This window comes from Colias eurytheme, chromosome 15 (assembly GCF_061535395.1).
Source record: "Colias eurytheme isolate Ceu_HAF_F1 chromosome 15, ilColEury1 Martin Lab GWU primary, whole genome shotgun sequence".
Lineage (NCBI taxonomy): Eukaryota > Metazoa > Arthropoda > Insecta > Lepidoptera > Pieridae > Colias > Colias eurytheme.
Window position 1 is genome coordinate 11,496,410 of NC_142994.1, and position 12,900 is coordinate 11,509,309.

A 12,900-nucleotide genomic window follows, 5' to 3' on the forward strand; every position below is an offset into this window, starting at 1 on the left:
CAACCTTATATGGTGCGGACGTTATTTTCCTAACATTCGAAGGTTGCTGTTTTTATTGTCGATGGATCAATTGATATCAATCCCTACATACTATTTCGATCCTTATTTATTCGTGATACAGCTGTAATTCCCATGCTATGATATTTCCTTACACCGTGACTCGTTTTACATGCTGTATGCATTTTTTTATTCTTATGAACAGTCAACGATAATACTCGATAAGTGCAAGTAAATATGCGGAAAGTGGACTAATTATTTTCGTTTTTAATAATTGATAATATTGTTTTTTCCAAACAAATTGTTGTTGTCAGTTAAATATGCACAGAAGGAAATAAGTTTTGTGACATGTCGCCGATTCTTAGACAAGTGAGTTAATTTATATTTATATTCGTTACCTTTGTATTTCTGTTGATATTGATTAATGATTTTATTATATCGATGTAATAATATTTGTGAGATCCCATATACCTAGTATAAGTGCAATATTAATTATTAGTGTAGGTAAACATTAGATAAATAATTAGAAAAATGTTTTTTTCTTATCCATCACTGTATAATACATAGGTACTATTTTTTTCTTTCATAATAATAATATGTGGTATTTCAAAAATTTCTTACAAAGGAGATAACTAAAATTTTTAATTAGCGGAAACTTTTTGCTTATTTCATCACGGAGAGGGTTTTCGTATGTCTATACAGTAAGTATACAATAAATACATCCGTATATCCGTATATATTAATTTTTCAATACATTTTGGTACAAATTTTCAATATAACTAATTAACATTAATCTAGTTCCTGTTATTATTTTTTAATTTACATGTAAATTTCTCCTTCAGTCAAATTAAAATGTTTTATTCTATCAAAGGTATCATAAGTAATTAACCAACCAATTTTTTTAATATACTTATGCTAATTTTAAACGTGAACTATTTTTAGTACATGTGTGTGATACGATGAGTTGAAATTAAAATGTTAATTTTTGATGAAAATGATCCAGTTTTCATTGAAATTGAAAACTAAAACGTACTACCTAAAACGTGTTTATCAAATTATTATCATACTAACTTTTCGCCCACGGTTTCACCCATGTCAAAGGAAATTCCTCTTTAAATTTTTCCCGCGGTAAAAAGCACCTTATTTCTAGCCACTATCTGGCCTCATATCACCAGACACAAAAATACAAAAAAAAAGACGTGTGGCACTCGGGGACTGCCGCGGTAAAGCTATTGCGTGCTATGCCTTCAAGCCACATGCCCGTCGGAGTGGGGAGCGTGAGGCTTTTTCGTTACGGAATTTCTGGATTCGGTCCCCGCGCTCAAGGCCCGCGATAAAAGCTATGCAATAGCTTAAAAACCTCTATTGCAACGTGAAAGAAAGACAAAAATATGTAGACATCATCATCATTATCATCACCACGCTGGCCAAGTGCGGGTTGGTAGATGTCACAAATGTCGTCGAACTTTTGATTCCTCGTCATGTCGGTTTCCTAACGATTTTTTCCTTCACCGTTCGAATAGTGGTGATGTTATCAACATGCACATAATATATATTGAAAAATTTGAATCATCACGGCTTTTTTATTAAATTCTTAGAAAATTAAAGCGTAAATATACCTAGAGTCAAATAAAACTTTATTTAATACAGTAAAAGTACTTAATATAAATTACTTCATTGCAATAATTTAAGACAATAAAATTGATTTTCATATCTAATATAATACTCATTTAAATTTATATTATAATAATTATGTCACGTGTAAAATGTAAAATATATAATCGAAATAAATATCTTTTTTACATTACAAAGAAAATTACTATTTAAGTAGAACGGTGATTAATTAAAAACTCGATTATTTCTTGGCTGTGTTGATGATTTTTAACAAGTTATAAAATATAAAGTTTATCTTATCTGCATTAAAACGTTTCTTTGTGAAATTAATGAGTGATGAATGACTTGTTCAATTATTTTTAGCAGCATGCAAAAATAAGTATAATGCATTTAAATACTGAATTTTATAATGCATTATGCATTACGAATAAAACATAGATACACATATACAATAATCAAAAAAATCTCTTACATATTTAAAATACGTTGGAACTTAACGTAATTCTACACTTAATGCTTTCTTCCTTTAAAACTTATATAACTACTTCATATAACATGATTAATCTCCAAACACTATAAAACCACAATGTTCATAACACAATTTTTATGAACCCAACCAACCATCGGACCAAATCAACTGTAGCGTATAATACGACCGATTTAAAAAGTGCATTATTTTGTACCTTTCAGTTATACGTAGCTGCATCACCACAACTAGCCGCGATATCAGCGGGAGGATTAATCGGATACCCCAGCGTGCTACTGCAGCAATTTAAGAGTAATGACAGCTCCATTCATGCCGATGTCCATACTGCATCGTGGATTGGTAATTATCGTTATAGAGGAAAAATATTTAATAAAGGCCATGTTGTGAGGCTTTTAAAGGCTATACAGAATGAGTAATTAATTTTGATGTGTCATTTGAGTGAGGTACAAAATTATCAACGGAAAAATAAAACAAGATATCGGCTATTATATTAGCAGTTATATTTAATTATTATTAAATAAGTGAATACACTTGAAATCTTTTCTATTCCGAGTACTATCTCAGTCAATAATAATTCTCACATTCATTTTATTAATGTTTCAGCTTCAGTCCATGGCCTCGCCGGTGTTCCCAGCCTCTTCATTCCCTACCTGATGCAACTCCGCGGAAGAAAGTTTGGCTTCCAGACATGCTGCTTCCTCGTCACCCTCGGCTGGACCATCATCTACTTCGCCAGAAACGCCGCAACCATTATCATCGGAGAATCCTTCCAAGGCCTTGGAGCTAAGAGTCTTTTAGTCGTCAGTTACATGACTATAAGCGAAATGGTCCATCCTAAATACAGGAACATTCTGATGCTCTTCTATAGTATCAATCAATCTGTGGGCGTAACACTTGCTCATTCCATGGGACGCTTCTTCCATTGGAAAACTGTTAGTCTCATTTTGGCTCTGCCTACAATCATCGCTTTCTTAATGAGCTGTTCATGGCCTGAGTCACCAGCCTGGCTAGCTTATAAAGGTAGATTGGATGAATGTAAGAAGTCTTTTATCTGGCTCCGAGGATTAAACGAAGAATCAGTGTCAGAAATGAATGCTCTCTTAAAGGCTCATACAGAAATAAAAGACAGGACGTTAAAATCTCAGAAGAAGAGTTTAAAAGACTTTTGGGCTCAAATAACTAGCAAAGATTTCTATTTGCCCAGCTTTCATATGTTGGTATTGCTCTCTGTTTATTATTGTAGTGGAAATTTGGTATTTCTTGTGTACGCAATGAACATGATCGAGAATGTCACTAAAGATGAGAACTCCGCGTTCATAGGAATGATCATTATGGATTGTGTTACTGTAGTAGGCAATTCCATAGCATATATATTTTTCAAATACTTTAATAACAAACCTGTGCTCTTGACTAGTGGTGTTGGAAGTGCTGTGTTCTTATTAGCGTCATCCATAGTTTCATATTTGCAGTTTTCAAATAGATTATCAAGTGACTCTCTATTATGTTTATATTTATTAGTAGGGTTTATGATAGCTTCGAGTTTAGGAATATATACGACTCCATATGTAATGGCAGCTGAAATAATGCCTGTGAGACACAGAGGTGCTGGAGGTGCATTGATGGTTATAATAATTTGTGCTTCTTACAGCTTTACTCTTAAAATAGCTCCATTCTTGGTACTGTATCTTAAATTGCATGGAACCTTTCTGTTGTACACCGTTACATTGAGTTTATGTCTGTTTTGGGTATGGAGATTTGTTCCTGAAACAAAAAACAAAACTTTACAATGTATTGAAGAAAGTTATGTGGATAAATCTGTATTAGAAGTGAAACCACAGAAAGATGAAATAAATGAAGTAGACAAACTAAATGTAAGATTAGTATTAATCGCAAAACCAGAAGAAACCAATGAAATTGTTCATACTGTGATACCTAATGAAGTTATCCAAACGTTACTTGAAAACGAAGAAAAAAGTATAGATGTGGTGACTACTATCGAACGAGGTAGCTAACATACGAATAGTTATTACTATAATATTATACACCCTTTTATTACAATCTTCTCACTTAAGTAATAAATAAGTTTTATAAGTATACCTAAATGATTGCTTATTATTTATTTATAACTATAATAATGTCAAAAATACGATGAAAAATTAAACTCAAACCGCATATGTTCAATAACTTTAACATTTTGTTAATCATACAACTACTATAAATGGGTACAAGCTTATCATCAAATGAGTTTTGGTAAAAACAAGTTATTTGGTTTAGAATCAGCAATAATTCTTAATAGAACTATCATAAAAATATTGCATTAAAAGAAGTGAGTGGATTGTAGGAAGGAGACTAAAACCTCGACAAATTACATTACATCGTGCTTACTTTGACAGATAATAATAGATATTGATTGCGAATTATGTCTATATTAATTTGTAGGCTTATTTAATTAGCTTTGTAATTACTTGGTGAACCTATAGATAGCTAATCAACGATATCGCAGCCGCAAGGAATCCAATCAAGGCTGGGTTTACTCAGTTGGGTCGAAAAATACATCTATCTATATGTATAAGAACGTTTTACTACTTTAAAAATTGCCTTTAAAGATATATAACTAGAAAAGGAAACTAATCTACTTTCTATGTGTTTATCAATAATTTTACCATAATGCGGTTTTATCATGCAATTATTTACGTGTAGATTGCGTTACGTGTCCATGAATATTATTATATAATATGTTTGAAGTGAAACTTCTATAGGCGCGTTGAGAGTAAAATTTCAAGATCACGTCATGGCAATACCGTCACATCATGGAGTAAAGCGAAAATTTTGGTATCTTTGAATCTTGCAAAAGAACTTTCACTTCTGACACGTGCGCTCGGTATACACGCTCTTTTTTTTCATTACTGTTATTGGGAAGTATATACAGGATGTTCTACCTAAATAGTTTCAATTAATTCACACGGTTACAGCTGAGACGGTGTTGGTAAACAATAATTGTCTCCGTCCCACGCAAGAGCTGAGCAAATGTTGACGCTGCGGTAATTAAACTCAATACGAGCTTGAAAAATATACAGAGATTCCAACTGAACTGTATTTCAGAACGGATTCCAGTGATTGTACCGGGAAGTACAATCGACGGTCATCGACGTCTTCTAATTGTTTATTGATTTGTCTGACAATATTATCTCCTTAAGTTTCCAGGAACTTATTATATTGAGTTGGAGACTAATAAGTCTGGGAGTAAATAAATTCTAGTAGGATGAAGAAGGCTATCTACTTTTTATAAAACGTTAAGCAGTGTTATGTACAAAAGCATTTCCCTTAAAATCCTTTAGAGCATTTGGGACATGGGTTTGTGGAGGCAGACTTTCAATGCACTTGAATTCCAAAAAGTTACCTAATGCACGTCATCAATAATAGAATTTCCTCAATTTAACTCAATACATTGTTATATATAAGTATCTAATGCTATAGACAAAATAGATTACATACTGTATCAGTAACCTTATAGTATTAATACTTTTAATAGCGCGTAAAAATAAAAATAGTATTACAACTTTTAACAAAGCGTTGTCACTCAAAACTGTTGATTAAAATGTATTAATTAAGCCTCTGTATTCAGTACATACCTACTCCTATCCAAACAAATACCAAACCCATTCCGAACCGAACCTAAATACCGTTTCCGAATGTTTACTAGAACGTTCCAAAAGCTTCTAGAAACTTCTTAATTTAAAAATTTACTAGAAAATTCTTCATTCAATTCAATAAGACTGTGGGTGGACGCTTCAAAATTCGTTACACTTACGTGCCTCGGGTAGCTCATGTAATATTGATACAGCTACCGCAGTTACCAATATATATTTAAAAACCCTTCGTATATGGCCTCGGATGCAATTTGTATTCATGACACTTATATTTTGAGGATTATAAGGTGTTTGCTCTAAAAATGAGCTACTAGTATGTTGCTGTGAATAATGTTGGTAGAGTCGTGTGGTATTTTTATGAAAAGGATCGCATATTTTTGCTTTTTATAATTTTAAAAAGGATTTTATGGTTTGAAAACATTTTGACTCCTTTTACAATAAAAGTTTTTTCAAGATTGGTTACAAAAAAGGGTCTTTTTTGTGTTACTTATTACAGTCATTTAAGTGAGCATTTGTCGAGTAAAAAGCACCTTTAATAAAATTGCATTCAATTACATGAATATATAATAGATAGTTATACAATTGATATTGTATTTGTTTGATTTTACTCTATTAATTTTTGTATCTTTGAAATAATACCAAATTACTGAAATATTATTAAATTCAACGGATATATATTTTTTTTTTGTCCTGTGCTGTATTGCGATATTTTCGCTTACCCTGTGATCAAACAAATATTCCAAAAGATTATACTTTAGTACAGTATTTTAAACTTTTAATCATCTCACCTTATTACAATATAAAACTAACTAAAAATCTTCCTAATACAATGTACGATACCCTCTAAAAAACCCATAAAACCGATGAATTCGCAACAAAGGCACAACTTACAAACGTACTAAGTAATTAGTCTTGTAATTAAAAGGCTACTTCCAAAGCAAAAACCTTAATCGCCGTAGCTAATGAGACTACGGGACTGCATAAACAAAACTTTATTAAACTTTATCACTCTTGTAGCTCGGAAGTATTATAGTTTCACAGCGGAACAAATAGGCTATAATGTTACAAGAAAAATAAGTTTTTAATAGGCTTGTTTGCAATGCAGCTTTTTTATTAATATCTGTATTATAAATATGATATTTAACTAAGGATACCTAATATATAAAAAACTTATCCTTGTTGTAGAGTGTAATATAGAAACTGATCTTACGAATTGGGCAACAAAAAATGTATTAATAAATGAAACTCATCAATAAAAATGATTTGGAAAAATATAAATTAAAGTCTAGAAATAGAATGTGTGTACAAACCATGACAAAGAGGCTAATAACATAACGATATAGGTAGAGTCTATAAACACTACCTATTTAGAACAAAACTTCTATTCATTTGTGTATTGTCTTTAAAGATCAATATACTATCTTATATATATAAAAATGAATCGCAAAATGTGTTGGTAAGCGCATAACTCGAGAACAGCTGAACCGATTTCGATAATTCTTTTTTTATTATATTCCTTGAAGTACGAGGATGGTTTTTGTGTAAAGAAAACGTAAATATGTACCACGGGCGAAGCCGGGGCGGACCGCTAGTTACAAAATAAAATCAATTAAACCATAAACAAACAATTATTATCCTACTTAATATTATAAATGCGAAAGTTTGTGAGGATGTGTGTGTGTGTGTTTGTTACACTTTCACGCAAATTCTACTGAACCGATTACAATGAAAATTATCACACATATAGAGGGAAACTTGGATTAACATATAGGACAGGTTTTATCCCGGAAATCTCACGGGAACGGGAACTATGCGGGTTTTCCTTTGAAAACGCAGGCGAAGCCGCGGGCGGAAATCTAGTAAAATTATAAAACAACGATGTAACCTACCTACAACAAATAGTAAAATAAATCCCAATTGAACAAACATTTTCGTAATACATATAAATATTGAAAATTAAACTATTAAGTTACAGTTTACATTATAACCGACAGTCGCAGTTAATATTGATATTTGCTATAATTTTGATATTCCTGTCGTTATGTTTAATCGGATATTCGGTTATTTCGGCAAAGCGAGTGCACACGGTTGTTCTTGAATTATAAATGATGCATATCCGCATTATAGTAAAGTGAATTTTTGATAGTGGACACAGTATATTTATGGTGTGGTACAAGCTTTATTACCGTACCTATTTTATGAGTAATTCCGCACTTGTGACTATAATTTATTAATACTATTATAGTTAATCCTACTAATATTATAAATGCGAAAGTTTGTGAGGATGTGTGTGTGTGTATGTGTGTGTTTGTTACTCTTTCACGCAAATACTACTGAACCGATTACAATGATATTCAGCACACATATAGAGGATAACTTGGATTAACACATAGGATAGGTTTTATTCCGGAAATCCCACGGGAACGGGAACTATGCGGGTTTGTCTTTGAAAACGCGGGCGAAGCCGCGGGCGGAAAGCTAGTTGCATTATATTTTCTGTGCTACTACTAAAAATAGAAATTAAATGTATTTGTTGTGTTAATTGTTTACTGATTTTGATTAAATTAATAAATTATATTAATATTATTCACTTATCCTGAAAGAGTGAGTTCAATTAGTTTTATTTTAACGGTGTTGGAAAAGAAAAATAACTCGTTTAAGAATCATTTAGATTAACCAATAAAAATAAAGTAAAATCTTACGTGTTCTTGTTTCTTAGAAATCTTATTTCTTAATCGAAATTGAATTATCACCTTTAAGGTGTTGAGTATCCTGTATCCCATTAAAATCTATTTATTTATTTATTTATTTATTTTACTCTTTAATACAACTAAACAGACTTACATACTAGAACACACAAAAATAAAAGCAAGGAGCAGTTTAATGTATTTGGCGGCCTTATCACTTAGAAGTGATCTCTTCCAGGCAACCAGGGCAGAAGGTAATCAGCTCAATTAAGTTGTAAAGGTAGGTCGAGAGAAAAAAGAAAAAAAAAAAAATAATAATGATAATGATGTCACTGTAAACATAATAAAATATAAGAAGATTAAAACACATAACAATTTATAAATTATATACTGTACATAAACATATATACGACACTACAGTACATACAAAAAATATACTTATATAATATATAATCTATTTGGTCCTAGGAACTATTGAGCATTCCCTTTGAGGCTGAAGCCAAATTATCTTAAATTTTGAAAAAGATATCATAAAACACTGGACCGTTTTAAAGTTCATTGAATTCAACAAACACGAGGAGTATAATATTATGGGGTCTTCCAGCGTAGACGTAACGTTTACTAACTACTAGAGAAGCGTGTACCATCTTAGACCCCATCTTAGCTTAACATCAGGCGAGATCGTGGACAAGTGCTTCCATCTCGACATATAAAAAAATAATTCTACAAAACCGCTCGTCCCTTGTCCCTTGCGCCGCGTCTCAAACGATAGCTTACAGAGCCCCCAGCGGGCCCGTTTAGTGCGCCCGATGACGTTTATAGCGGCACCGGACTGCACCGAACGTAAATATGATATATACACTTTTTAACAAATAAACCCACAGTGAAACGGCCGCTCGGAAAAAATGCATTGTCGCGTCCACTATCCATACTCCAGTATGAACTATTTACATGGCAACAAAAATTCTCTTTGACTACGGTTTCAGCGGCATGTGGCAATGTACTTCTTTTTTCTTAGCATTTATTATCTGTAGTATAATTTCTTTTTCATTTCGATATATGCTTTGCGGACGGGGAGTCCTTTTTGCCACCGTTGCTATTTTCTTTTTTCTGTTTTGTGTGTTACATTGTTAAGATTTATATTTTTTACATGGTAGCAAATAAAACGCTTTCTATTTCTATTATAAAAAAATACATGTATTACCATAAGCTATTATTACTCGATGATATTATGTACCCGGTAGCATTTACGAGTTTAATTGCTGCCATAATTAAGTGGAATGACAGCAGATTATAAATACTAAATTCTATATTATTAATGCAATATTGTTCTTATAATTGCCCTGGCTTACATTTTTAAATTGCTAGCGTATATCTATTTCATTAGAATATTTATCATATACAAGAAACGAGGCCTATACATTTCAAAAGTGAAAACATGAATGTCCTAGTTTTGTCTATAGATAATTGTTTCTGATAGATTCAAATTAATTTATTATTAACTAATAATTAACTTTTTCATGCCTCCTACCGCGCTAGTCAAGAGCGAGTAAGCAATTTTCTACAAAGTTTTTGTTTCTTGCAAACACCTAGTTTCCCTAACAATATTTTCCTTCCAACTGTCAACGTATCAATCTTCACTACATAGTATAAAACAAAGTCGCTTTCCCTGTCCCTATGTCCCTATGTCCCTATGTCCCTTTGTACGCTTAAATCTTTGAAACTACGCAACGGATTTTGATGCGGTTTTTTTTAATAGATAGAGTGATTCAAGAGGAAGGTTTATATGTATAATAAGATCCATTAAGTAGTGGAGAAGTACTGTTATTTTTGAGGTTTCTAATGTGATGTCGTAAAAAATTACATTTATTCCGCTTACATTGCAAACGCAGGCTGAACCCTACGAGTTTTATCAAAATAATGTACTAAGTATTATACACATTGAAAAGGTCTACAGAAAAGTCCGCGATGGTATATGTCTATCTCTTATGGATAACCCACAATAACTTTTTTTTTTGTCATTTACTTTTTACGACAAATAATGGCTAATTTTCGAAGCGATTTTAACCAATACAGCATTAATCCTTAACCAATTAAATTGTAAGGTGGTGCCTCGGGAGAGGATTGAAACACTAGGACTGCTAAATGAATACTGTATATTTGATATAAAAGATGCCTTATTAAATAGATACAAAACTAGGTTACACGTGTTATATAGTTAATATTATTATAATTAGTACATAAAGCTACTAGGTACATCTCATCTCCACCGCAATAAAAAAATAAAATAAACACTAACAATTTATTTTATTTTAGCTTACTTATGTTCATACAGTACAATGTCCTATTATCATAATTATTTCCATTACAAACTAAATAGTACATAATATTATAAACGTTTTGACAAAATTATTAGGTAATCGGTTCAAAATACATTTTTAAAACCGTAACTTTTAACAAAATTATTAGGTAATCGGTTCAAAATACATTTTGGTTCTGTTTTTATGAATAACATAGTTTTTATTATCTTTAAGTATTTCTACATTGGGTGAACATTCCCTTACTACTTTATATGGACCTAAATATATGTTTTGAAACTTATTGCCTGTTTCATTTTTTATTAAAATTAAATCATTCGGTTTATAAGTAACCGGATTAATATTACGATCATACTTTTCTTTTCTTTTCAATTTACTAGATATAAGATTTTCTCTCGCCTCTTTTTGTGAGGTCTGTATTCTAAATTTGAGTTCTAAAGGATAATTATCAAAATTGTACAAAGGCTCAACTTGTGCAGATTGCAAATTTGATGGTAAATTACATTTCTTACCGAACACCAACTCATAGGGAGTAAACTTGGTCTCTGTATGTACCGCAGTGTTATAGGAAAAACACCAAAATGGAAGCCACGTGCTCCAAGCTTCTGGGTGATTTCCTGTCTGTATTCGCAAGTAGTTACCCAATTGTTTGTGCGAATTCTCCAAGGCACCGATACTTTGATGGTGATATGCGGTTGACTGCAGCTTGTTAATATGCAAAAGTTTACAAACCTCTTTCATTGTGTCCGATAAAAACTCCGTACCTCTGTCAGTAGCAATTTCCTTCGGGATACCATACCTGAGAATCCAATTGTTAACAAAGTTCCTAGCTACTTCACTCGACCTTTTTGACGTTAATGGATAAGCCTCGATGTACTTACTCAACTCACATTGTATAGTTAAAATGTATACGTAATTATCGTAATCCCTATCTAACGGTCCTACAATATCTAAATATATTTTCTCCAACGCCGAACTTGCCGTTGAACTTATCGTCATAGGCTCCTTAGTATAGTGTGAGGAATGTTTTTGTTTTTGACATTTATCACACCTTTTTATAAATTCTACAACATCAGCTTCTAATTTTGGCCAAAAATAATATTTCTTTATATTATTTACCATTCGTCTTATGCCAGCATGTCCACTTGTAGGTAATATGTGAAAATCATTTAAAATTACACGCTGATCGTCTTTATTACTTATTCTCTTTGTTCCCCTTAAAATACATATACGTGGTCCGGACCAATTACTTATGTTATCTATCTCATTTATTAACTTTTCCACAAATATATTATTTTTCTCCGATTTGATGAAGTATACTTCTTTAATATTTATTTTCCTACAAAATATATCTAGCTCTCTCACAAATTCGCCTGGCGATAATTGCGATCGAGAAGCTAAATTAATAAAAATAGTATTCATTGAGGGTACATAACTCAAACATCTCTTCTCATACGTTATCTCTTTCATTTTACGATATCGATTTAATTCATAAGCGCTTATGAAACGTAACTCCGTGAAATATTTCGGTTTACTATGTATTTCTACAACTTTTGGTTGATCAGGCCAATCGTTCTTGGAAATAATAGCATCCCGTTGTTGTCTAGCCAACTGACCACGCGTCATTACATTCATCACCGTTTCATTCATCTCTTTCAATTCCTCGGAAGTTAAATGCAAACGTGAAAGTGCATCCGCGGCCGAATTATTCTTCCCTTTCAAATATTCAATTACAAAGTCGTACTCCTCTAACGTTAATCTAAATTTAATTAAACGACTAGATGGATCTCGCATTCCAAACAAATACATAAGTGGCTTATGGTCAGTCTGAATTTTGAATGTCCTTCCATACAAATATGGACGAAAATGCTTTACAGCCCATACAATCGCAAGCAATTCCTTTTCAATAGTCGGATACCTTTTTTCTGCTTTATTTAGACTACGACTAGCATACGCTACAGGTCTACCGTCGCTATTACACAAAACTGCACCTACGCCGTATCCTGATGCATCTGTTTGTAGAATAAATTGATTAGACTCTGAAAAATCAGGATATTGTAATACAGGATGGGATATTAAATTTTGTTTCAATAATTCAAATGATTTTTGGCATTCTTTATCCCATTTGAAAGTTACATTTTTCCGAC

The 12,900-nt window shown here is 32.1% G+C and overlaps 1 protein-coding gene across 1 annotated transcript; it reads left to right on the plus strand.

The window, feature by feature from the left end:
- The first annotated feature begins 233 nt into the window (after positions 1-233).
- On the plus strand, positions 234-4,159 carry LOC149902586 (facilitated trehalose transporter Tret1-like). The gene is made up of 3 exons (XM_090110275.1): positions 234-366; positions 2,302-2,437; positions 2,702-4,159. Exons 1-3 carry the CDS (start codon positions 346-348, stop codon positions 4,108-4,110), a joined length of 1,566 nt encoding a protein of 521 aa, XP_089966401.1. The 5' UTR covers positions 234-345; the 3' UTR covers positions 4,111-4,159.
- The last annotated feature ends 8,741 nt before the right edge of the window (positions 4,160-12,900 follow it).

What these genes read in the sequence shown, in the direction of transcription:
- LOC149902586 (XM_090110275.1), top strand. Translation starts at nt 346, where the DNA reads ATGTCGCCGATTCTTAGACAA. An exon ending in TGTCGCCGATTCTTAGACAA is followed by an intron (nt 367 to 2,301) that starts GTGAGTTAATTT and finishes TGTACCTTTCAG; the next exon opens with TTATACGTAGCTGCATCACC. An exon ending in CCATACTGCATCGTGGATTG is followed by an intron (nt 2,438 to 2,701) that starts GTAATTATCGTT and finishes TTAATGTTTCAG; the next exon opens with CTTCAGTCCATGGCCTCGCC.